Here is a 26,049-nt window from a genome sequence, read left to right as displayed (position 1 = left end):
TCTTCTTCTTGATCTTGCGTGTGGTTGATCGATCTCGACAAGAAAATGAAGGCACAGGAGCAAGCTAGTTAATGCTACGGGACGTACGCGTATATTACGTGCCGCTATGTTTTGGTGAGCTCGATCGTCTGGTACAGTACGTACGATATGCGCCGAGCAGTACGTAGGAGTAGCTAGCATTATTTGGCGGTACGTGTGGTACCGGGCACGTGCCAATGCCGTCGCGTACGGTTTAGGATTCGTTTGGCATCGTAATACCCTTTTTCACTATTTTCGTGTTTTTCTAACTAATTTTAACAAGTTCGACGCAGCATATTTTAGCAATGCCAAACCGACTCTTGGTAGCTAATTAAATAAGAAAAAAAATGCGATATGTGTTGGCAACCAACAAATTTCCCAACCAAATGGTGCGTGTGGGGGCCTGTCAAGGTAGCTAGCTAGCTAGGACAGCCGCCAGCCACCACTGGTGTTCCAGGCTGCCATGGCCGGACCTCCACTCTACGTATATCACACCACTTTGATTTATACGTACTGTAGAGAATAATATACACTATGCATCTCATCGATCGATCACTCGACTTTAATTAATTGCCAGGTCGACCCCTGCCTGCACTGTTCTCTCGTGAGAATCATCGGATCGATCGATCCATGATTAGTACCTTTTAGATACACATTAGCGAGGTGGTGGAGTACGTACGTCGTCTCGTAGTGCTAGCTAGCTAGCTAGTACTATAGTTGCAACGAAATTAACTAACTAAAAACACTAATTAAACCTTGCTGATCGATCACCTTTCTTTTTCTTCCTAGTCTAGTCTAATTGGAACCAACCAACAAGATGCCTAGCCTAGTGCATGCCCCTGGATCATTAGCTGTACATTCCTCTTGCTTTCTCCTCTCGCCTTTCTCCGAAAGAAACCAATGATTTGCTCGCCGGTATCCCGAAACAAATCAACCAACCGGATTAAGATAGTCACGGAATGAGAAAGTGAAGGCATCATTCTGCGTGCTACGTACTCTCGCTCGTTGGTGTAGGATGTGCGCGCGTACGTATGCGAATGCGAGATATACTAGGAATCAACCGGGGTGCTGCAGACTGAGGGCCCGTTTGTAACAAAGGTTTTTTTTATAGGAATTTAACAGGAAATGAAGTCTGCAGAAAAAAATTCTATGATGCCAATAAGAATACTTCCTTTCCTTCGTGTTTTTGAAGATTCAAAGCATTTGCTCAAACCTCATGTTTTCATTTTCTTTGAGAACTCCAATGCAACATCTGTCTTTATCTCTCCTTTTCTTCTCTCATATGAAAACAACTTTCCTGTAAAATTCCTGTGTAGCATCCAAACAGCTTATCGTACAATTCATGTGTTTCAGATTCATGTAGGAATCCACAGAACATGATATCCAATTCATGCAATTTTCATATTTCTCCGTCTTTCGTATGCTTTGTTCCAAACGGGACCTAACCGCAAAGCTATAGGCCAGGAAGCTTAATTAGAAACCAAGCAAAATGCAGATCGATACTCCTAGTATATACTATCAGCTAAATTAGCTATACTAGCTGGCTTTTGTGCGTGGTACTGGCAGGCGACAGGGACGCTAGCTCTCAACGGCCGACCACAGCGAGCGAATCGGAGCTGTATACCTACGTGAATGGTCGCCGCCGCGCGCGCTTTTATGGTTGGCTCTCGATTGCCGTTGGTTGGCAACTACAGTACATACGTACCGTATTGTACAGTACTATACGAATATACGATCTCAGTTACAGATACATACAGTACTCAGCATCTACTGTACGAGTAGCCGCTAAGCATGTGGGGAGTACGTCGTAATTAGCATGTCACGTACGTACGCCCTACTCTTTTTTTTTTAGAAACGTACGTGCGCCCAAGAGAAGAAGAAGAGCAACCGAACAGGCCCAAATCAAACCCACATCTTTTGCTTTATGTGTGTGCTTGGCGAGGCCCACCAAAGTAGATATATATAGCACTTTGTGAAAAAGAAAACAGCGACTTACGGTAACGGCTGTGTAGGCCGAAGCCCACGGATAAGTGTTCAGCCCAAACCCATCATCGGTTGTCTTTCTGCCTTGAGCTTCTCTTTGTATCAGCCTTCTCTTCGCTCATGCCCGACATCTGCGGTGAAACCTAGCCGCCACCGTGACAAAAACCACCGGTGCCGTCTTTGGCGGTTCCATTTATTTTTTTAAGGTTTTGTGCATCCTGACGGTGGAGGTGACGACGGTCGGATTTTTGATCTTCCAGCTCCATCCTTGTTCTGGCATGGCTATCATAGTCTACTCGATGGAGTTTGTGGATCTCATCGCTCGTAATTTCGTGATTTTGGTCTTTTTACTCATCAGTTCGGTGATGATTTAATGTTTTGACAACCTGAGGGGTGTGTCCCCGGCCACCGCGCGTTCAAAGATCTTAAGTTCTCATCCGTTGGGATGGGAGACTCATGTGGCTCAGTAAAACCTACAGGTTAGTCCAGCTTATGCGTGTTTGATTGTTTATTGTTTCATCTCAAAAATTTGGAGAAAAATCAAGATGACGCAGCTAGAGAAGTTGGCTTCAAAGATTTTTGATAAAATTTTTGATTTATCTGAAATTTTTGTTGTCGTTTTAGTTTTTTCGATCAATTATACTTTATTCGAAATAAAGCCAGATCATTGTTTAAAAAAAAGCCTTCTCTTCGCTCAAAGAACATAAATAAAGGGAGGGACTGTTAGTGTGATTAAAAACTTAGCAAGGGCCGTTTTAGGAAACATTACGTTCCTTCCTCGACCGTCCTCAACCCGACCGCGTTTCCCTCGGGCCACGTCCTTCACGATTCCCCAACCCTCTCTCAGCGCCGCGCCGCCGCCGCCGCCGCGAATCCCGTCGAGCCGGTCTACCTCTCCTCGTCCCGCCGCCGCCGCTCCCCCCTTCCCCTCCAGATCCAGCGGGGAATCGCTCGGATCCAGCGGGGGATTTCTTCTGTAGTCTTGCTCTAATTCTGGTGCGTCCAGTTTGGCGCCGCCGCTGCGACCATGTTCCAGCTAGGGCCCGCCCCCGGCAAGCGGTTCTGGGCGCGGCACCGGTGGAAGGTGCTTCTGTCGCTGGGCGTCGCCGGCGCCGGCTACGCAGCGTACAGGCTCTACGACGCGCACCGGAGCCAGCTCGTCCGGGTGGAGCAGCGCCAGCTGGAGGAGCGCGCCGCCGATGAGCTCGTCAAGAACCAGTGAGCACGCTTAAAAACCACCGGCCTTCCTTTTAGTTGTGTTTGTGTGGTCTGACCTGACGTCTCCTTCATCTAGTCCCTGCAATTGCTGTGCTATGTATGTGGTTATGTTCCTGATTACTGCTGAGTTACTTTGCAGCTATTGTTGGTTTTGTGCTATTGCTTTTGTGGAAAAGTATATCTCTGAGACTCAAGAGCAATTGTATCGTTAGTGCTGTTGTCTTGGTGGTTATATGGACCAGTCTGTGATGCACTATAGAATTAGTAAAACGAATGCCGAGATTATTACTATTTAACCGTTTTCATGATCAGTAAAATAGGCCCGTTTATGACAGTTTTCATGCTTTCCTTTTGTGCTAGGTTGCAAGCCCACTTTGAAAATGTGCAGAGGATCTCGGATACGACCACATTGCCTTTTGCCATGCATTATCTCCGTTCACGGATAGTGGAAGAATTGGATATCTCGCACTTGACTGAGAAGCTGCTGCAAGGGAAGGGAGAATCCGGTGTGCTGACAACAAAGGAGAAGTACGATACCTGGGAGAAGATTAAGATCATGAGTATGATGATATGTGTCTTATCTCATCCTGTTGCATGCCATGTTAAATTTTCCTTATCTGACGCTGTGATCATTCGATGTGGATACCAATCCATGTTGTATAACTGTTTTTGCATCTTCCCTGTTCCCAGGTTTCACAAGGACAGTGTCTTCAATGTGGGCGATGACATTGCTTAGCTTGTATGTTAGAGTTCAGGTCACCATATTGGGCAGACATCTCTACTTAGATTTTGCCCGTGGTACAGATGGTTCACAGTTACAGGTGAATTCATGCTCCACTTTCTGTGCTTGGGCAATTCCCCTAGGTTATGGCTTCTTTCTTTAGTTTTTCTCCAGTAGTGATCACTGTACTTGAACAATTGAAATTACGCTGGACTGTGACGCCCATGCTGCTTGCTAATAGTGTAATATCTCACTTTTGTAGGCAGAATCTGACACTCTTGGCAGAAATGGGCATAAGGACTTTCTTGCAACTGCTGATTATCTCGCTACATATGGTATCAATACATTGATAATGCAAATGGAACACGCTGCAACAGAAATCTTGAAAGAGTAAATATTTCTTTCCCTGTCCATACGACAATTCTTGTTACCGATATGTTAGATAATTATTGTATTACCAACACGATCAGCATTCAGCAAATAGGCAGATATGAAATTTAAGTTTGCTAGCAAAATTGTTGTTGCATTTTTTACATCATGAAATCCCTTTATAGCAAAGCCCTGATCTGTCAAGAGTATACATACTTTTCTCATTCAACTTAATTACCTAGTCTTGTTTACTATGTTGCGTTTCCCGTGGTGATCTGCCATGGAAAAATATGCAGGAAGCAACTGAAAGATCTTATGAGCATGGACCAAGTATTACAAACGGTGTTGCAAATATTTGACCAGTTCATGAGTCTTTGTGAGGATAAATCATGGATTAATTACCTTGTGCCTGAGAATGCCAATCGTTATGCACAGTTGTTGGCTGTGTCTGGTAGTGGCTTTGATGACTCATCTCTTCTAATGGATGTTAGAAAGCTTGACCAGTTAATGACCGAGACACGCATAGTGTTGGCAAGGTAATGTAATTGTATATTTTTCTATTATACGCTAGTTACTGGTGCCAGTAATTTGCACCACAATGCTGTTGTTTTAACAAATATTTCATATGTCACCTATTATTACAGTATTTTCTTTCATTGGTTATCTTTTCTGATTGTTAGACCAATACGTTCTGATCAGTACCGTACACCACTTGATATATATATAGCAGCTGTTTTGTTCATTTGAGCTTGTAAGCAAGTCATGATTTAGTGGGTTGATGAAATTAAAACGATACTAGGTGGTGCCACAGTAAATTCTCTCTTTTAACATGCATGATACGCCTTTATTATACGGTTACTACTAGTACTGGAGCAATAGAGTACTCTGCCTTTTATGACTTTGATTTGATTTATACCATGTTCATATGGAGCAGGACAAAATAGAAGATTGCTGAAACTTGTTTAGCTTGGGCCCATTTAAATGTGTTGTTTGGTGTTAAAGATTCAAGAGCTGTCAAAGAAAATTGAGTGAAAACTGAGATCTATTTTGTTGCAGTGATGATTTCAGAAACGTCATGGACATGTCACTGAGGAAGATAGCTGATGTGGTGATAGAGGACTTGGGTGCACAGCTTGGAGCTGCTGTTCCTCCATCAGGATTGCCATTGGCGAAGCTCTTGGCTAGAGTAGCTCAGCTGAGTTCACCATTGCTTGAGGAACCAAGTAAGAACAAGCACATCCAGATTATTCGAAGCATGCCTGAGGTGGAACTCTTCTACACATTTCTCTATGCAAACATGCCACCACAGACATGATTATACATCGATGTGGAAAGAAATACATTTTCTTCCTAAATTTTGCCCCGGGAAACTCCAAAAGATCTAGTTATTTATGTACGAAAAGTCGAGCATTCTGCGGTACGGAAAACGGATGCAGGTGGGGAGGAGGTTGGTTTCATGCTATGTATATTCTGCGCACGTGCCATTGTTACTAACAAGTATCTAACTGGGTGTTGTTCTTTGAGGGTGTTCTTTTTTCACTTGATGCTTTTGCTTTGTGGGGTTCTAGTTACAATTTTCCCCGGTCTGTTTCTGCCGTTTTATTGTTATTTGTTTGGGAGCATGCGCAATGGAAATTGCACCCGATCAGTGTTGTTTTCTTCTTTATTATCTCGAACCGGTGTCTGCAATGTGTGACCTTCGTATGCCTGTTTCGTTTAATCCTTTGTGTTTAGCACCAATTTGTCCGGATCTTGTTTGATGTGCACCATATGAAGGATGAATTCGACACCACATAGTAGCAAATATGATTACTATGTATGGGACAAGAATGCGAATATTAAAGGATTCTGGTACAAATCAACGAACTACAAGTTTGAACCACATAGACATAGCTGCAAGTAATCAACTTCTGCTCCTAGTCATATTCAAGCTGGACAGCTTCTCTGTATTTCCAGACCTCAAATAATCTTACTAGTGGCGATAAATCCGATTTGGTGTGTTGCCACTCGGCTGGATCGTTAAGAACTTGTGCGTCAGTTCTACGGCTGCTGCTGCACACGCACGAAAATAAAAACAGCAAACTTACCTTGTCGCGAAAAAACTGGCTGAGAGCGTCTGCAACCATCTCAGAAAAAGCAGAGAGAACGAGAGGGCTTCTTCAGGTTTCTCGCCGTGTCTCAGACTCGTGCTCGTGCAGGCATCACATAACCGCCTTCCAGGTGAGGTGGGAGGTGTTATACTGTACCAGAGTTTGTAGCTCGCGCGCAGTACCTTCTCTTGCCGCATCATGGAGACTGGAGAAGAGTAATGTTAACCTCTTGCCCTTCTAGTTCTAAGTGAGGTGGAGATGAACAGCATGATCAAAAGATGTCGACATCACATGTGCTAGCTTGAGCACCTCGACCCGGTATTCGGTAGCGGTAGATGGCGAGAGCTTCTCGCGCCCCTGGATCGAGAACAGTGATTCCTAGACCAAAACCACAAGGAAGATCTTCATGCATGCGCGCATGCAGCAACAAAGCTACTAAGAAGGCAGCAATTAACCAAGAAAACAGTAGGTAATTAAGATCGATCATCTTCGTTTTATTATCAACAACTCCCGCACGTACGTACGGTACATACGTACGTGGTCACACGCCACATCAAGGTAGCACTCAGCACAGCACACTGCTGAAACACACACGGAACACAGACACCGACACACTCGCACACATTCAGAGAGAGACATCAAGATCGATCGGTCCAAGGGCCCTGGATGATACATCAGCATATCACCCGGCTGGGCCGTCCATCCGGCCGCATCTAGCACTTTGGGACGGGGATGCCGCAGGATGCGACGGTCTGGCGAGCGTAGGGGCTGCTGATGTAGCGGCCGTAGTTGGGGTCCTTGGCGTACTGGCACAGACAACCCTGCTGCGCCCTCAGGTTGCTGCAGCACTCGGCGCTCGGCGGCGACCCCGACGTGATCGCCACCGCGCACACCGACAGCTGCCCCGCGTTGCATCCCCCGGCAGCGCTCGCCTCCTGGGCGGCCATCGCCAGCACCAGCATCACTGCCACCACCGCCATCTTCCTCATGGTCATCGCCATTGATGCTCGCTAGCTAGCTTGCTTGCTTTTGAGTGAGTGAGTGTGTGTGGTCGATGGACTGGGTTTGGGGGCCTATTCATAGCGAGTTGGCGTTGCGGTATGTGGCGACACGTACGTACCTAGTGCCTGGCTTTGCTAAGTTGGAATCTAGCTCGCCGACGAGAGCTGGTGGGTGATTAATAAGGCCTGCAGGATCGAGCCAGGGAGTTTATGTTTAGAATGCACGTACGAGGTGCCGCGAGATCATATCAGAACGCGCGTGACTTGCCTGCTCTATTGGGTCCTCTTTGACGGTTCGAATGCCACTCTGGGACATGCTAGCTGGGCGTGTCCAGGCTGAATTGGCCTAGCTAGTGCTATCTTTACAAGAGTGAATTGCGTGCGTTCATCGTCGGCACGAGTAATTACGGCCGGTCAGCAAAGTTACTGCAAAACCGCTTTAGGTTGATCTATCTATGTGGATCGATGGGCGCGCGCATGCATTCAAGTCCAGGCGGTTGCTGGCCTTGGGTAGGTCGCCGTTGTTTGTTTCTCCATCCATCGCTGGGCCGACGGTGGGCGGCAGACGGAGACGAGACGGCTGCGTTTATTGATCATACGCCGAGAATAGATGGATCATCCAGCTTTGTGCAGTTGTGCGTCCTGATCGATCTCGTCTTAAGCTGGCTAGCTAAGCGGTGAACGCATACGCAACGCAATTAAGCACACGTACCTGACTGATGACGTTTCAGGCCGGGGAAAGGACATGACAGATTTTTGGTGTCCGAGTCCCATGATTAAGTGGAAATGCGTGGCGTCGTCGCGTACACAACTACTCGGTGCATGCCACCAGCTGGCGGTATGTACTGCCTGCCACATGCACGCGTACATAGAGCACAATTAAGTTTTTTTTTAGGGGAGAGCACAAATGCACAATTTAGCAGGCGCACAAAGCAGTCTTGGGCTGCATTTTCCCTTTTCTTTTTTGAGAGGTTTTGGGCTGGAAAATCAATAACACATGTGTGCGTGCAATGCGATAACATGGTCGACAGCCCATTACTGGATTTCGTAGAAACGGCCCAAAATCAGGGGGCGACGTACGGCGCGTGATTTCGGTACGCATTACCAAATCCGAAGTTATAGACGATGTCCAACCATTCCATCAGTCTCTCGTCCAACGGCTACCGCTCACTTGTCCGATATGGAATGTCAAAACATCTGCCTCATACTTACTCCCTATATCTATATCGAGATGAAATATCAGGTGAAAACGGTTATTAGGTGAAAATCTGAAAACTCCGCCCGAGAGCTGTTGGATCGAAATTTCACGACCCAGATCAAAAGTGGGATTGCACCAACAACTTAAATGCAATTTTATGCAAAACCCCCTGTCTTTCCTTTGAAGCTAGGTAAGGATTGGGCAACTGAGAGAAAGAGGAATCCCCAAATCCCCAATCCCCTGTCTCCGTCTGATTCCATCCCCAGCGACGAGGGGGCCGACGGCGACCAACTGGGGCGCCGGCGGGCCGCAGTCTCAGACGACCAACTGGGGCACCACGAAGTGACTACACCGCTAGTAGCAGCGACGCGGCGCTTCTCACCCGCGGGCGGCGACGGCCTGGACTCCGCGCGCTGGCGACGGCTGCAGAGGCTACCTACGGTGGCTTGCTTTCCTTTGTGGTGGCACTGGCCCCAGGCGACCGGCAGGCCTCGGCGATGCCTCCCCCCCCCCCCCCTGCGGCACTGACCCAAGGAGCTCTGTTGTTTCCTGAACCTATGTTTTCTGAACTTGTGTTGGCTGCAGGCTGCAGCTGTGTTTTCTGAAGCTAGACCTGTTGTGTTGCTGTACATGAAGTTTGCTAAAGCTGTTTTTTCCAAATCGATGCTTAGTAGCTGAACCAATGGTTAGATGCTTTGCATGATGTACAGATTTGTAATTGCACATTGATTCGGCTAAACCAATGTGCATGTATAGGAATCAATGTGACTGTATGTACACAGAATACTTGAATGATGATATAGGAAATATCTGTTGATTTTCTATTGTTGTACATATTGAAATTGCCCATTCCAAGACCTATGGTCACAAGCACAGTGCCTTGGAACATGAGTGCTGCACCAAAATCATCAAAGTCTGCTAAACTAACTTACTGTATAAGAACTTTGAGAAGACACAAATCAGTTCTTTTTAGAAGGTTCAGTGAAGCTATCCAAATTGATTGGGGGAGGATATATTTCTGTATCATGGCCTCCTTCCTCGGTGCAATCAAGGGTTTGGAAAACCACATCGCAACCAAGCTAATAGAAAACAACCATTGCAGTGATCAATTTGAATCAGTCAAAAAGAAAAGCAACCATCAAAGAATTCCACGCTTACCTGCCGTGTGCTGCTAGCCTGCTATTTGGAGGTGGTGAATGGAAGGGGACAGAGGCTCGTCCACGGTGTTGCTTATGAGGAGCGACAGTGAAGTGCTCTGAAGGGCGAGTCACGACTGGCGAGGGCAATGTCTCACGGCTGGGGCCAGTGGAGGACGAGGGATCACGGACGATGTAGGGCAATGGCTCACGGGCGGGCCGGTGGAGGGCGGGAGATTACAGATGACGTCCTGCGAGCACTCCCGAACGTCGCCGGAGGAGCTCTAGTGCTCCAGCACGTGGATGGCGGAGGACACAGGTACCGCTCCTGTATGGGGCCGGCGGAGAGCAGGGGATGACGACGGGCGTCTGGAGAGAGGTCCGGAAGGAAATACAGGGGGGTTTTGTGTAAAATAGCGTTTAAAGTTGCTGGTGCAATCCCACTCTCAATCTGGCCGCAGAGCTGACATCTGCTGACATATTTCTCCTCCTCCGCCAGCAGTTCCTCCTTGGCCGGGCCGGACAATTCGATGTCGACCTTGCAGAACTTGATCCTGAGCTTCTTCATGGCAACGACCATGTCCATGTCGCCGATGACCGTCATCTTGTTCTCCTTGAGCTCCACATCTATCGAGTCCACACCTGCAACGTACATTAACAACAATTAAGTGGTTAATCATCATCCTTCTTCCATTCCTTCCTCGAGCGATTTCTATAGATTCTTATACAAGTCCATGTCACTTGTTTCGGGACAGAGGAAGTATATTAACGGAAATCCAATCGGTTAATTACCGTAGACACGAGCGACGGTGTGGACGGCTCTCTGCTTGGATCGGTCGTCGGTCATGGTCGGAATCCTCAGCACGAACTTCTGCAACCCAAAAAAGCAAGTAACATGGTGATATGAACGAATGCTTCATTATATCTGGAATAATTCTTCCTGACGCTTAGATCGATATATCACACGATGTATAACAAGACCGGTCTGTGCCTTGTTTAGTTACCTGCGCCATCCTGATGAATGTTTGAAGGGCTAGTACTGGAGCAGATCACGGCAAAATGGGGATCTCCTATGCTTATATAAGAGGAAGCAGCAGCAAATCGTGGGATTTATGTAGGTGATATTGTCGCCAACAGTTACGTAGCATGCACGTTTCCTTATTGAGCCATGGTACACTGTCCAAATGAGGGTTACCGTGCGCATAGCGTTGGCGTCCATGCCTTAGAAAGTGGGCTGAAATTAAAGTGAAAACACATGACTGCACTGTCGCTATGGGCCTATGTCGATACTCCCGTGAGTGTCCAGAGCCCACCAGTGGCCTTGTACAGTTTTCAAGCCACAGAAAACAGGCCCAAACGAGGGGGGCAACAAAAAGTCATTAATTAAACTTTAAAATTCCCTAAAAAAAGTCAAACATTCAAAGGAAAATGTGTGCTCAAGAATACTCAAAAAGAAGATAAAAATGTCACAATTGTCCAAAAGGAGAGAGAAATGTCACGATTCTCAAAGTAATGTCACATAATTTATTTCGGCAGGAAGCCGTCACATAGTGAAACATGTCATTTGAGCAGGTCTAATTAATTGCGAAGCAAGCCGGAGGCACATGAACACACTGATCCGATACGATTCCACTCTACTCCGTGTCTCCGTACTCGATTTGATTTCTGACTTTTCTCCAGCACAGAGTTCGCAACGACGGAGACTCAAATGTCAAAAGAGACCTTCGTTGCCGTTTGCGTGAGAATTTCTTCTTCTTCTTCTTTTTCGTTTTCTTCAGCCGGCTCGCCAGTGTATTTGATTGCTTTTCATTTCATTTCTTGTCATCTTTCTTGGCTTCCTTCTTCTTGTCGTCCGCCGGCGCCGGAGCCGTCGGCTTCTTCTTGTCGTCAGCCGGCTTCTTGTCCGCGGGCGCCGGCGCGGGCTTCTTCTCCTCCTTGGCCGGGCCGACGGAGACGATGTCGATCTTGCCGAGCTTCTTGAGCTTCTTGGCGATGGCGACCGTGTCCATGTTGCCGACGACGGTCATCTTGTTGTCCTTGAGGTCCGCGCCTATGGAGTCGACTCCTGCACACCCCCCACAACAAAACAGTATTGAATACTACAGAGTAGGCCGGCCATGCTTGATTAATGAACTGATTGGTTAGTTAGTTCATTGTGATTACCGTAGACGTCGGCGACGGCCTCGATGGCTTTCTGCTTGGATTTCTCGTCCATCATGGCGGGTACCCTCAGCACCACCTTGATCTGAAACGCAGAGCAAGAGATATGAACAAACATTTAACCTCCCGGCAAATATCTCAGTAAACAGAGTGAGTCTACCGATGGAAGGAACATGTCAATATCGAATAAATCTGCGTGCGTACCTGAGCCATCGAATCTCAACTCAATCCTTGTTTGGTAATTAGATCAATCTCGATAGCAGCAGCAAGAAGAAGCAGAGCGCTGCAGAGGAGATAAGCTAGCTAAAGGCCGGTTCAGAGCCAGATATCAGACGACGGAAGCTTCAACTTGTGGGTAGCGGTTGATGACGACAGTGTCCATTATGCTGGGATCTCTTACTTATACTCACACAAGGCTGATACGAGATGTCATCTGTCTGTCCCTTGGATCAGCACACACACCACGGCACTTAACAGCAATGTCAAAACTCAAAACCTGTTTCTAAATACTTGCCGTGGTTTTAGTGCGTATTTAGAAACGGAAGGAGTAGCATCTATGGGTCCAGGTTTTTGCCGCCAACACGTAACGTTTCCACAGGAAGCTTGTTATTATCAGCAGCAGCATCGCATTGGCTCTCTGTTTTATACGAGACGAACGCGTCGGGTTCAGAGAATTGCCATCGGTTTTTGTCAACATCGACGGCTGATGAGTGATCACCCGTCATGTATAGCTGCAGCTTGCAGGCTGCAGGCATCGGTTTGTCGGTAGCGTTGGTGGCGTCTCGCCGTCTCGGTGCCCCCCGCTCCGTAAGATTCCTTTGGTTTCGCCGCTTGGGCAGGCATGGAGCAGGATCGCTACGTACTTAACGTTAAGGGACACACACAAGGAACAGGACCTGAAACTCTCAACTCACTCCTTTTTAGCACACTATATTTTTCTCGGAAAAAGATGATGGAGTACACTCTTTTTAAAATAATTTGATGAAGCACACTCTTTTTAACTTACTCTCGAGAATTTCCCGTATAGCCACAGACGTACTAGCTAGGTCCAGTCTGCTATGCTAGGATGAATCATCGGTCTTGGCCTCTTCGGCCCAACATCATACAATTAGCCAAAGCGAGGGCATTTCGGCGAAAACAAGAGAAAAAAACGTCCATTCATCCGTATTACAATTAGTACTCCCTCCGTTTTTTCTTAATTCTTATCTTAAATTTGACAAAAAATGAATATATCTATTCCTAAAAAGTGTCTAGATATATGTAATATTTGGACAAAAATTACGGAACACAGGGAGTACAGCAGTAAATTTACACCCAACTAATTACTGGAACCCACTATTCTCAACCCGACTTTTTCGTTTTTCTTCTTTTGCAAGGAGGCGAGATCTCGGCCGGCTTCTCAGTGGGATCCGAACAGCGAGCAGCGAGCTTACAAATCAACTCTTTCAAGAGAGACGGGCAGCTTCTGGAGAGATGATCAAAGTCATCCGTCGCCATGACCGAGCACAGTGCATCGGGAGACTTGAGGAGGAACTCAAAGCACGCCTCCTTGAGCCTGTGGCAACCGTGCTGCTCAGCCAGCGCGAGCGTCGTGGCCCCCGTGCCGGCGCCGACATGCCTGCAGAGCGTGTCCTCGCAGGCGAGCTTGAGCCTCTCCATGCCGTACCTATCGGCGGCTTCCATGAGATGCTGCGCCATCGCAATGGCATGATCGTCGGCGTCTTCCTGGTCTGATGGCTCCGGCAGCGAGTCGGTGTACGCGAAGCGCAGCAGGTGGCCGAACACCTCGGGTCTCATGTCGTCGACCCGGACGCAGCGGCCGTCGGCGGCGCTCTCCGCCATCCCGCCGTAGAGCTCCGCCCTGAAGACCGGCGACCGCGCGGCCAGCACGCACCGGTGCGCCGAGAAACAACCAGTTGTGTCTTCGGCGCCGCCGACCAGGAAGCTCACGTCCGCGCCTTCTCGGGTCTCCAGGAGGCCGCCCAGGTGCCGAGGCAAGTCCGGCGGCGGCACGGCGGGAGCGGCGGCGGCTCCGGAGAACTCGAAGACGGTGACATTGCACCTGACGGAGAAAGATCCACCGCCGGCCTCGAGGAGGCGGAAGACTCTCTCGAGCTCTTCTCTCCTGATGGAAGAACCGGCGTGGGGGGAGTAGGCGCCGGGGCGCGTGAAGTCGTGGACGACGTCGCGGGCGGCGCTGCTGGCGTAGCGCGGGACGGGGTCCCCCGTGGCCGGGTCGAGCAGGTCGAAGCCGACGGTGGCCTTGAGGGCGGAGTCGGCGCGGTCGAGGACGGCGAAGAGGGAGACGAAGCCGGCGCGGGCCGGGAGGTCGCCGTCGGGGAAGAACTCGACGTGCCAGCTGCTGGTGGTGCAGGCGCGGCCTTGGACGGCGAAGGGGAGAGACGCGACGCCTTTGCCGTTGGGCAGCAGCTTGATCAGCTTCGGGTATCCTTTGATGTCCAGCACGTGGGACGCGCTCGTGGTGGTGACGACGATGGTGGAGGCCGACTCGTTGTTGTCGCCCATGCTGTACGTACTAATTAATGCTGATCTGCAGCTAGCTAACCATTGACGTGTATGTGTTTATTTATAACGTGGCCACGTGGGGGTCTCGATCGAGTCTCAATTCCTACTCGGACAGCTATTCGTCTTGATCGATTCTAATTCGATTCGGAGTGCTGCTACTCGTATCTCATTCAAACCGATTTTGTTTTGACAGCAAAAAGGCCCTTTTTATTTATTGATGATTACTGCTGTAGGTGATGATAAGAATTTGTAAAGCCCTTACCACGCCCCTTTAGATTTCTACTCCCTCCCATGCTAAATTGTTGTCCAAGTATTACATGTATGTAGATATTTTTTAAGAACAGATAAATTTAAATTTGGACAAATTTGAGACAATAATTTAGTATTGGAGGGAGTGGTTTTTTTTCCAGAGTTTTAGGTTTTTACTTCTCTCGGCTGGTGCGTTCCTTTTCTCCCTAGTGGCTGTTTTTGCTTTCCGGCGACTTACACCTGTAGTTAAAAATATTCACATCTCGAGGTGGTGTGGTGCCGGCCTAGGTAGGTTAGGCCGAGGAAGAATAACTAAATTACTAAAAATCATCGCATTAGGAGTTAGAATTTCACCTTGATACCGATTTACGTTTTTTTATTAAAAGCCACCGGTTCTATACTAATTGAGCTACACAAACCGATCGTTATCGTCTAAGGCAAATATCTGACATGATGGGCCCACCTGTCAGGTCCTACTTGGCGCCACGTGAGCACTCCTTCCTTCTCTTCTTCCATGCAGTGCTGCTGCCGGCTCCTGGTGTTGACGCTCGCGGCGCTCGGCGTCACGGCGGCCGTCCTGTTCGTCCGCCACAAGAACGGCGGTGGCGGCGCGCCGGGCTCCGTCGACCCCAAGTACGCGAGGCTCTTGCCGTGGCCCTGCAGTTCTTCCATCTCCAGAAATGTACGCACTAACCTGCAGGCCCGCATCTTCTCCACGATCGATGCTGCTGTCAAGAGATGCATCGATGCCCGCCACCTGCTCGACATGCGGCCTGAGCCGGAGCAGCGCCTGCGCGAAGGAGCCGCCGCGGTCAGGGAGGGAGACGGCGAGTAGGGAGGGGTGGAGCTGGGCGCGGGTACAACCGTGGCGACGGCGGCGGCGGCGCGCGCGTGTCCGACGCCGCCGGCCGAGGAGCTGCACGACTGCGTCCCATGGCTCGAGAGGTGTGCCGCCGACTGAATACGTACGCATCCTGGCCGCGTGACCGCGTCTCTGCTCCCCGCACATCGTCCCATGGCTTGCCTCCCGCGCCGCACGGGGCTGCGAGTACCAACTCTTCCTCGAGTTCGGGGCGCGCGCGGGGCTAGCTCACAAACGAGGCCCCGAGGAACGTGGGGTGGGGTGGGGGGGTGGAGCCTACGGACCACACGGCGCCAGTCCTCTGCAGCCCGCGGACGACTCCTCTGCGCCAGCCCTCGTCCAGGCGCGCCCCTTCTTCCTCAACTCCGGCGGGAGCGCCGCCTCTTCGTGCTCCGCCCGCTCCGGTGCCTCCCCCGACTCCAAGTCGCGCTTTGGAGCTACTCCTCGTCCTCGGAAGTCTCTGTCGCCGTTGATTTGGAAAATCGCGAGCCCAACAGCCCCACATCGATGCCCGTGGCCGCAGGCACGACCCTCGCCATTGCCGGCTCTTCCCCATTCCCCAACAGCGGCTGCCCCTCCGGCAGGACACGGCCGACGCCATGGCGCTCTGGATGCCAGCGAATCCCACGCATCGAGGTCCAGGCCACCGCCGCGCTGCATACCGTGTACGAGGCCGAGCCGATGCGCTGCGAGGACGGCGGCCAAGGCGATGATGCAGTGGACCCATGGTACCTCAAGGCGTACACGGCGGAGGCCATTGATGCGCTGGAGTCCGCCATGGCGGTCTGGACGCCGGCGAGTAGCTCCTCCGGATGGAAGAGACGATTGAATCGGGTAAACATAAAACAACAAAACTAGCTGACGTGGCACCATCTGGGACCCGACAGGTGGGACAGTGGACACGCAGGCACGCCACCTTGGCCCGACCAATGGACCCGTCTCGTCAGTTTCGCATGCATTGGCAAAAGTATGAGTTTTCACTAAATAGACATGAACAAATTAATTATGTGATGAAGTGGCATGTTTGCATGTCTAGAGAAATCAAGCAGTGGGTTACATCTACTTATATAGAAGATTTGATATTACATGGATATTTTAACTCTGGACCGTTGAGCGAAGATGGTAAACATCTACAAATTGTAACTCTTAGTCAGGATCAGTACCAACTAATAGATGTTTTGAGAAAAAAAATTAAACGTCAATATATACGTACAATACCAATATATCTACCATGAAATATGTTGTTTCCATAAGAGTAAAATGCACCAAAGGTCCCTATTCTCTCGCGAAGGTGTCAAGTAGGTCATAATCTTTGAAAATGCACGTTTAGGTTCTCATTGTTTGGTAAGTGGTTCATCCCAGGTCCCTCGCCTGTATGCACAGCTCCGGCCGCATGCATGGCAGCCACCTAGGCTTTGGGCCCACACGTCAGGCGATGACGTGGCGCTGCCACCTAGGATTAGTGACATCTCCATGTATTAAAAATGAAATCTTTTTACCACTCTTGCAAACTCATCCTTCTCTTGGTAGCCACATTTTTCTTTTTAGGAACATCTACCACGCGGGGGTTTTTCTATAAGATAGCAACGCCACGTCGTCGCTTGACGTGTGGACCCAAATTCTAGGTGGCGGCCATGTCATGCGGCCGGAGCTGTGCATACAGGCGAGGGACCTGGGATGAACCACTTACCAAATAATGAGAACCTAAACGTGCATTTTCAAATATTAGGGACCTACTTGACACCTTCGCGAAAGAATAGGAACCTCGGGTGCATTTTACTCTTTCCATAATGTGTATGTTTCGGCCGGTGCAAAGATTGGCGCCTTGACATCTGTAGACGATGATGTGCCTTGATTTTACCTAGTTCTTCCGGCCGCTTGTAATCTTTTTCTCCCTATTCTTGTTACTTTATTTTCCGTATTTTGTGTAAACTCTTGTGTTGATTCTCTCAACCCCCACCCCCAATGAGTAAAAAAAAAGGTAGAATGTATCAGAGGTCCTAATTCTTTCGCAAATGTCCCAAGTTAGCCATATTTCTTTGAAACTGCACATTTCAGTCCTAAAAGTTTTATAAGTGGTTCATCCTCCTACAGTGGTTTTGGGTCGTGCCGTCTGCCTATGTGGCTCTTCGGGTCCACTCGTCAGGTGCCAAGGCAGACGGCTTTTTGCAAATAACCCCTGCCTCCTTCTGCTTCCTTCTGTCTTCTCCCCCGCGAGCCCCCCGCCGGGATCCATCCTCTGGCCGGCCGTGCCCTGGCAGCAAGCCGCCGGAGATGGGCTCCGACGAGCGGCGAGCCACGGCAGCGCCTCGCTGGGATAGCACTCCAGGCATCGAGGAGTCAACTTCGAAATCCCGCACGCCCCCGGAGCTCCCGGCGTCGCGCTCGCCTCCGACCGCCGCGACCTCGCCGTCGCTGGACGCCTCCCGCGACGGATCGACTTTGGCGCTGCTGCCAATCATCTCCTCGTGCCGGCGCGCACCCTTAGGACCTCTCGGCGCGCCTCGCCGTGCCTTCGGGCGCTGGATCGGCCGTCGTCTTCCTCGACTCCGGCCGCTTCGGGCGGAGCGCGGAGGCACGCGGGGAGCGGCGGCGGAGGCCCGCGCGGCGGAACGCGGAGGCGCGCAGCAGAGGGTAGGCACGTGGCAGCGCGGAGGGGCGAGGGAAGCAGCGCGGCGGCCCGCAGGGCGGAGGGGCGGCGTCAGCTGAGGCCCGTGCGCGGAGCAGCGGGAGCGGCGCGCGCGCAGCACGCGGCAGCGCGGAGGGGGAGGGCAGCAGCAGCAGCAGCCCATGGAGTGCAGCGGAGGTGCAGAGGCAGCAGTGCGGCGGCCCGCAGGGTGGAGCGGCGCCACGCGCACGCCCTGCTCCTCCTCCTGCTCCTTCCATGCCTAATCCTTCTTCTTCTTCCTAGTCTACTTGGTTCCAATTTCTTGTGGAATTTTGCCATTTCTTGCTTGTTCGCCGGCGGCTTCTTTTTTACTGCGCCAGGTGCTCTGCCGTTCTTGAGGAGGTCCACGACATACCTGGCCCGCTTATTAGCTGATGGCCTCGTCATGGCGGTGCGGTTGGGGGTAGCAAGCAAGGAAGATGACGGCGGCGAAGGATGGATCCCAACAGTGGCGGTTTCTTCGTCGTCGCTCTCGTTGCCGTCGGGTCGTCTCTGAGGAGTCAGGAGAGCAGAGAAAGAGAGGTGGGGGTGACGGGGGAAAGAAGAGGAGAATGGAGGGGCTTATTTGCAAAAGGCCGTTCGCCTGGCACCTGACGAGTGGGCCCGAAGAGCCACGTAGGCATGCGGCACGCACCAAAGCCAGTATAGAAACTTTTAGAATTAAAATGTGCAGTTTCAAAGTAGTAGGACTAACTTGAAACATTTGTGTAAGAATTAGGATATCTTATGTATTTTACTAAAAAAAATAATGTGTATATTTGGTATTACAGATGTTGATAGTTTGTTTTACGATTTGAGTCAAAATTTAAGTAAAAATTGATCCAAAATTGGTTTAGTATGCAGAGTAAATTTTTGGTACGGAGTATCTTCTTCTGTTTAAAACAATAAATATAAAACACTGTTTTCTCAAACAACTTGAAACACGGGCTGATCCAGCTTCTTTTTTAGCGGATCCAGTTGACCGCGGTCTCCAAACGTGCGAAAGCCCAAATCTCGTTTGGGCCTAAAGTTTAAACCGCCAAAAAACCCTACTCTGCTGCTCCGCTCCCAGTCCTCCTCCATGGCCGCCGGCGACCGCCACCGCCTGCTGCTCGGCTCCTACCTCGGCGACGTCTCCGCGCTCTCATTCCTCCCCTCCTCCCCGCGCCCTCTCCTCCTCGCCGGTATCTCCTCCCTCCCTCCCTCCCTCCCTCCCTCCCTCTTCGCGCTAGCATGCTGTATCCTCATCCACGCCGCGGGTTTCACGCAGGCACCGGCTCGGAGCTGCTCGTCTACGACGTGGACACCGCCAGCCTCGTCGCCTCCTTCCATATTTTCGACGGCGTGCGCGTCCACGGCATCCAGCCCCGCGGAACCCCCGGTTGCTCCCACGGTTCGTCCCCCGCCGACGGGCTCGCCGTCGCCGTGTTCGGCGAGAGGAGGGTCAAGCTTCTCAGGCTCCGACTCGGCGCGGATGTCGATGGATACGACGGGAGCGGGGTGCGGTTGGAGCTTGAACGGAGGCTCCCTCGGTTTGATCACTGGGTGCTCGACGTTTGCTTCCTGGAGGTAAATGAGCTAGGTTGACTTGTCTGGTCCTTTGCTCCTTGCATTCACTGTGGGGAAGCTTCGTTTCCCCCATGCCATGCCATTAATGGTTGTTCGTCCGGTTTGTGAGACGCAGGTGGATGGGCTGCTTGCGATCGGCTTGAGTGACAATTCAGTGGCATTGTGGGATTTGACCGAGCACATGGTTGTTACCCGAGTGAATTCTCCAGGTTTGATGAGCGCTGTGCTGTTTCCCTTTCCCAAACTCCAAATGCATACCCGCTACGCGAAAACATGTGCTGATAGTTGGTTCTGGTGTGTCTCGTGGATGCAGAGAAGTGCCTTCTGTATTCAATGAGAATGTGGGGGGACTCTGTTAAATCCCTCCTCGTGGCATCTGGAACTATTTTAAATGAGGTAAGTCTTCCATACACTAGCATCTAGTACAATGAGAATTTGTGAGAAGGCCTTGCTTGTATGTGTACAAGCATGATCTGACTCCGCCGTATCTGTTTGCCAGATCCTTATATGGAAATTGGTACCCCAAACCTCGACGTCCTCCTTGTTATGCTCATTCGATGTGGATGCTCCTGGTGCGGAGAACCATGAAAATGTACAGTTTAGTGATAAGCAATACATGGCAGTTCATCTTGGAAGGCAACATGAAGGTTCAATATTTCGAATAGCCTGGTCCTCTGATGGATCGAAGTTCATGTCTGTCTCTGATGACCGGAGGTTGGTTCATTCTGGCTTTCACTTCTGTCAGAGGATTTCCTTTGCCTTTCGGAACCTTATCGTTTCAAATGCTCTCTTTGTAATTTTGATCTTATTTGCTTGGCTTCATTGTTACTGCAGTGCTCGCATTTGGATGCTAAGTTATCGGCCACATAATTTTGTCAATCAAGCAGCCGAACTTGATGTTGTTGACATTATACCAAAACTGACATTTTTTGGGCACAGTGGTCGAATTTGGGATTGTTACTTATCAGATTCCGTAAGTTCATTGCACTCTGTTTTTCTTCTTTTCAGTTTTGAAGGTGGATTGGTTATTAGGTTGGTTTGGGGACAGCTATTTTGTCAATCCTTTCTTTTTTACTCTCTATTATGGACACATGTCATTTTTATTACTTTAAGTCTTTTTTTTGCGAGATGAGTGTAAACTTAAAGTATCCTGGTGTTTATTGTAACCAGTAGTAAATACATCTTACTGTTTTCATTGAACTTGGTTCTTAGATAGTTATAACTGTTGGTGAGGATTGCACTTGCTGCCTTTGGGGCATGGACGGAAAGCTACTCAAGATGTTCAAAGAACACATGTAAGTTGAGCTGTTCCACTTAGTTAAATGCAACTCCAGCAATTAACTATGTGGGAGTTTGACTACTTGGACTCGCAAGAAGTGCTACCCTTAGTAAACCTTTGTTTATTGTACTGCCTCTGCTGTTACAGTGGCCGTGGAATATGGCGATGTTTATATGATCCAAGCTCACTAGTTCTGATCACTGCTGGGTTTGATTCAGCAATCAAAGTGCACCACCTGTGTAACTCCTCTTTTCATGACACAGTGGAAGCAGAAGTGGTCCCAGATGGTCTCAAATACGATTCTGAGGTATTTGAAATACCATCTCCTATAGTGCCAGGACAGTATGGTCCCTTGGATAGGTATGTGTACTGTGTTATATCGTAATCTACAAGTTATCTCTTTCATGGCGTGACAGTGGAAGTGATTTTATTCATTTCGTTCATCACAGCAAAAGCGAATATGTTCGATGCTTACACTTTGCACAAGAAAATGTTCTCTATGTTGCCACAAACAATGGATACCTGCATCATGCTGAGCTCTCTGATGCAGAAAATGTAAGATGGACTGAGGTTATCCAGGTCTCTGAGAAAGCGCCGATTATATGCATGGATGTCATGACAGTTTACTCGGACTTATTTGATAAGGAGGATATAGTTGCCCTTGGTGATGGCCGTGGAAATGTTACTATTGTCCGTTTAACCAGTGGCAATCTTGAGCCTAAAGTAGTATTATCTTTCCCCTGGTCAGCTGAAAAGGACAGGCAGCTACTAGGACTATACTGGTGCAAGTCACTTGAATGTAGGTCCGTGGATTGTTTAAACTCCTACTTAACCTTTCAATTAGCAGGTAATTATTGTTCTCAATAGTTTATCTCTTTTTTCTTATCACAGCCGCATTTTCACAGCTGATCCTAGAGGCGTGCTTAAGTTATGGAACATAAGAAATGCCCTTTTTGCAAATAACCATGCCATCACTATATCTCAGGAGGTTTCACTTGTTGCATTGTTTGAATCTCCATTTGGGGCTCGAATCATGTGTTTAGATGCATCACCCCAGGATGAGGTAACTACTTTCAAATTTGTTGCATTTCTCATTAAATGCAAAATATAACAATGGCTAATATGATCTTTTATGTCAACATCGGATGTTTAATGTATTTTTAGCCATGAAACGAAAGAGAAGTTACAGTCTGCTGCGAAGAATATGACTTGTTATCTGATAAATAAAATTAGGTGCGCATATGTTACATTTAACTTTACTCCTCATTTTCCATGCAGATCCTTGTTGCTGGTGATAAAAAGGGTAACATCACTGCCTTTCCTTTTCCTAAAATATTGGCAGCACATGACAGAGGTGGGGAACAACAGAAGATACCTTTATGTGACCGTTTTAAAGGAGCTCACGGCATTTCTAGTGTCACAAGTGTTCATATAATTACCTCAACTTCTGGTCATATTGAAATCCACACTGTACGTCCAATGTTTTTGTTGTTGCTTTTAATGAAGCCATGAGCTTGGCCTGACATATGCTTCTCTACGCTGATCATTTAATAGACTGGGGGAGATGGATGTATTTGCTTCTTCAAGCATGGGAGAAATGCGCAAAATGTTGAATTTGTTGGAATGAGACAATTGAAAGAATTAGGCACCATTCAGTCCATCTATGCTAATCATGCCCCTGAGAACCAATTGGTTATAACCTATGCAATAGGTTTTACCTCTGCAGATTTTATCATTTGGGACCTTGAAAATGATACAAAGGTAATACATAATTTTTTTGTTTTGCGAAAACACATACTAATAAATTTATCAGTTCAAAGTTTGAATCTGGAAATGGTTGAGCCAATCGGGTTATTTTTCCTTCTCTAGATGGTTCAAATATCATGCGGAGGATGGAGACGCCCTTATTCTCATTATCTTGGGAAAGTCCCTGAGTATCAGAACTGTTTTGCCTTCGTAAAGGTTTGTCATGTGTGTTCTTAACTTGTGTTGTTCCTTCCAAAGTTTGCACACCTCATGAGAATTTACTTCCTAGCAGGACCATACTATTCACGTTCACAGGCACTGGGCACTAGCTCAAGATAAAAAGTTGCTTCCTCAAGTTCTTCATACGCAGTTCCATGGAAGAGAAGTGCATTCTTTGTGCTTCATAGGTCCAGCAAGCTATTCGCATCCTGGGAAGAGCACAGATTTGTGGATTGCAACCGGGTGTGAAGATGGAACCGTGCGGCTTACAGGGTATTTTTTTTATTGATACACAACAAACATGGTTTAATACAATACACACTTTCTTTGAATTAAACCCCTGATATTCTTATTCACTATGATTTGCAATATCTAAAACATGTTCATTTCAGGGTTTTTTATGAATCAAATGATAACATTTGCTCTTGATGTTTATTGCAGGTACTCGGCTAGTAGTGCTGGAAGATGGTTTTCATCCAAGCTGCTGGGTGAGCATGTCGGTGGGTCAGCCGTGAGAGCTACATGCTTCATCCCGAAGACTTACACATTAGTAGATAAATCATGTAACTACAGTGTCAGTTCTGGTGACACTTTGGTCGAAGACAAGGACACCACCGTCTTGTTGATGTCTGTTGGATCAAAGCAGGTCCTGACGACTTGGATTCTACAACCTAGGATTGCAGAGAACAGACAATTGTGTTCAAGTAGTCTAGATGAAGACTCCAAGCAAAGCTCAGAATGCTCAGGGAATGGTGATTCAGCTGTTACATTCCAATGGCTTTCTACCCACATGCCACCAAAGCTCACCACCAATAGGTTGAAAGCTTGTGATGTAAAGCAAAACTTCCAGGAAGGAAATTGCTCTGCGCAACCCAATCTGGCTGTTATGGATCAAATGGAAAATGATTGGCGTTATCTTTCCGTTACAGCATTCCTTTTGAAACATCTGAATACCAAGTAAGATTTGACACTGTGCATTGTCATCAATTGCTAACAGTATAGGGTCTACGTACCTTCGTGCTCTTCCTTTGCCTTCTTCTACTAATAAACGAGAGTAACCTAAACATAAGATCTTCGGTTTGTGTCAGGTTGACAGTATGTTTTGCTACTGTTGCTTGCTCTGATGCAACAGTTGTTCTTCGTGCTCTCCTTTTGCCTTCTCGGCTATGGTATGCAAGATAAAATTTCTGAAACAGAATTCCTATCTGTAGTACTCTTGGCGGTTTCACCGAGCTGTTCCTTTTCTTTGTGTACAGGTTTGATGTTGCATTGTTAGTTCCACAGGCATCACCAGTTCTCGTGTTACAGCATATTATCGTCGCTGGTAGTGCCCACTGTGAAGGTCAGTTTTACTTTACTTTTTTTATTCTGAGAGTGTTGTTAAGCATAATAAAATTTGCATATTGGCTTTCAGATGATGCTTATGAGGGAGATAGATACATTATTGTGAGTGGATCTACAGATGGTAACATTACTTTCTGGGACCTAACAGACACCATTCACAGCTTTATGCAACTAGTATCAGAGACTCAACCACACATGGTAATTGATTGTCAAAAGCGGCCCAAGACAGGAAGAGGGAGTCAAGGTGGTCGTCGACGGTGGCGATCACTGTCAAACAATTCTCTGAAGAAGGGAAACAAACAGGCATTTCCCCCTGGTGGGAACAATCTGAATACCTCATGTGCTGCTGCTGAAAGTTCACATGAAACTTTTGGAGCGGAAGAAAATGAGGCCATAAACACCGAGAACACACTACTTTCAAGTACTCAATCATGTGATATACCTGAAGTGCAACCAACACGCATATTCTCTGGTGTTCACCAGTCAGGCGTTAATTGCCTCCACGTGTCAGAGATAGAGTGCCCATCCTCGACGCCTGGCATGTCTTACTGCATCATAAGTGGTGGTGATGACCAGGCAGTTCAGTGTTCCGTTTTTAGATTAGGCTCTCTGCAGGACCGCTCAATGAACGCGACAAGCCTAAACTCACCTGACAACAATTCACTTAAAATACTTTGCCAACATACAGTTCCGTCAGCTCACAGTTCAGCAGTAAAAGGTCAGTCTGTTCACTGTTAATACCAGAGCTCAGTTCAATACTCACATAATCCTCATTGTTTCCCACTGTTCTTGTTAAGTGATACAAAGCATGTGTTTCTACCATCAGGTATATGGACAGACGGCGTCTGGGCTTTCTCTACTGGCCTTGATCAGAGAATCAGATGTTGGAAGATGGGCCCATCCGGCAAATTCACGGAGCATTCCCACATCGTCGTCAGCGTGCCAGAGCCAGAGACTCTAGATGTTTTCCATGACCGGTGAGGTTTCAGTCACGGTGTGCATATTGATCTCTGTTCCATCTTTTCAACTTTCTCACTGTGTGTGTCGTTGTTTTCTTTTGTCAGTGGAGGGGGGAAATACCATATCGCGGTCGCCGGAAGAGGAATGCAGATGGTTGAATTCTTGCCGCCGGAAGCCGACACAACGAGGATAGCATGCGAATAGTCTGGAGGTGTGTTGTGGAAATTCTCGCACAGGAGCTCGTACATCTGGTTTCCTATAGATGAGATGGTGATTTGTAGTTCTCTTTTCCTTTTGGCCTGCGAGAATCCTTTCTGCGAGACAGAGATGAATTAGGAGGATAGAGTCCTGAACCCTGATTCATGATGTAAAAAAAAAAATCTTGGGGGTGACTGCTTGGCAGCAAAAGCTTTGCACGAAACAGGAGAGAGAGAGAAACCTAATGCATAGGCATCGTGTTTGCCCAACATCAACAGATGTTTCAAATCTTCCATTCATTGTGCCTAAACATGTGCATCAATCTTCCTTTTTCATTGTCGAACAACCAGACCCGGCATGGCAGAACAGAACATGTGCAGGCTTTAGCTTGAACCGGCAGTCTCCGGCCAGCTATAGCTTTACCGAACCTCCCTGGCAATGTCAATTGTCAAGCCTTTTAGCTAGTCCTGGCTCAATCGCCGGCCAAACTTGACTCCTCTTCAGTGACCGAGAGCTGCTGCCACTGCAAATAAATAGAGCCCGAGCTGCAGTGTCG

General features: G+C 48.4%; 6 protein-coding genes across 6 annotated transcripts; 2 read left to right on the top strand and 4 right to left on the bottom strand.

Annotated features, from left to right (window-relative positions):
• Positions 1–2,769: 2,769 nt before the first annotated feature.
• On the top strand, positions 2,770–5,978 carry LOC100830466 (peroxisome biogenesis protein 3-1). Its single transcript, XM_003558946.4, has 6 exons — positions 2,770–3,219; positions 3,580–3,779; positions 3,910–4,040; positions 4,203–4,330; positions 4,606–4,845; positions 5,366–5,978. Exons 1-6 carry the CDS (start codon positions 3,029–3,031, stop codon positions 5,622–5,624), a joined length of 1,149 nt encoding a protein of 382 aa, XP_003558994.1. The 5' UTR covers positions 2,770–3,028; the 3' UTR covers positions 5,625–5,978.
• An 886-nt stretch (positions 5,979–6,864) lies between these two features.
• Positions 6,865–7,473, bottom strand: LOC100830154 (non-specific lipid-transfer protein 2P). Its single transcript, XM_003558944.4, has one exon. It carries the CDS (start codon positions 7,398–7,400, stop codon positions 7,113–7,115), a length of 288 nt encoding a protein of 95 aa, XP_003558992.1. The 5' UTR covers positions 7,401–7,473; the 3' UTR covers positions 6,865–7,112.
• A 2,745-nt stretch (positions 7,474–10,218) lies between these two features.
• Positions 10,219–10,804, bottom strand: LOC112270852 (heavy metal-associated isoprenylated plant protein 39-like; the record flags this gene model as incomplete). Its single annotated transcript, XM_024459271.1, has 3 exons — positions 10,739–10,804; positions 10,527–10,605; positions 10,219–10,376 (listed from the first exon to the last, which is right to left on the bottom strand). Coding segments are annotated over exons 1-3 (246 nt in total), but the record flags the coding sequence as incomplete, so codon positions are not given.
• A 409-nt stretch (positions 10,805–11,213) lies between these two features.
• Positions 11,214–12,373, bottom strand: LOC100827345 (heavy metal-associated isoprenylated plant protein 39). The gene is made up of 3 exons (XM_010231020.3): positions 12,099–12,373; positions 11,898–11,979; positions 11,214–11,799 (listed from the first exon to the last, which is right to left on the bottom strand). Exons 1-3 carry the CDS (start codon positions 12,105–12,107, stop codon positions 11,546–11,548), a joined length of 345 nt encoding a protein of 114 aa, XP_010229322.1. The 5' UTR covers positions 12,108–12,373; the 3' UTR covers positions 11,214–11,545.
• A 536-nt stretch (positions 12,374–12,909) lies between these two features.
• On the bottom strand, positions 12,910–14,676 carry LOC100827038 (BTB/POZ and MATH domain-containing protein 1). The gene has a single exon (XM_003562155.4). It carries the CDS (start codon positions 14,418–14,420, stop codon positions 13,236–13,238), a length of 1,185 nt encoding a protein of 394 aa, XP_003562203.1. The 5' UTR covers positions 14,421–14,676; the 3' UTR covers positions 12,910–13,235.
• A 2,963-nt stretch (positions 14,677–17,639) lies between these two features.
• LOC100829848 lies at positions 17,640–25,803 on the top strand. The gene is made up of 20 exons (XM_003558943.4): positions 17,640–19,362; positions 19,449–19,747; positions 19,863–19,956; positions 20,061–20,143; positions 20,247–20,461; positions 20,582–20,720; positions 20,960–21,042; positions 21,174–21,386; positions 21,476–21,829; positions 21,918–22,089; positions 22,305–22,496; positions 22,581–22,787; positions 22,896–22,988; positions 23,065–23,264; positions 23,433–23,948; positions 24,080–24,160; positions 24,248–24,333; positions 24,406–25,053; positions 25,162–25,312; positions 25,400–25,803. Exons 1-20 carry the CDS (start codon positions 19,260–19,262, stop codon positions 25,497–25,499), a joined length of 4,029 nt encoding a protein of 1,342 aa, XP_003558991.1. The 5' UTR covers positions 17,640–19,259; the 3' UTR covers positions 25,500–25,803.
• The last annotated feature ends 246 nt before the right edge of the window (positions 25,804–26,049 follow it).

The sequence above is a fragment of the Brachypodium distachyon genome, chromosome 1 (assembly GCF_000005505.3).
Source record: "Brachypodium distachyon strain Bd21 chromosome 1, Brachypodium_distachyon_v3.0, whole genome shotgun sequence".
Classification (NCBI taxonomy): domain Eukaryota; kingdom Viridiplantae; phylum Streptophyta; class Magnoliopsida; order Poales; family Poaceae; genus Brachypodium; species Brachypodium distachyon.
Note: the sequence above shows the minus strand (reverse complement) of the source record. Positions and strands in the feature narration are given on the sequence as shown.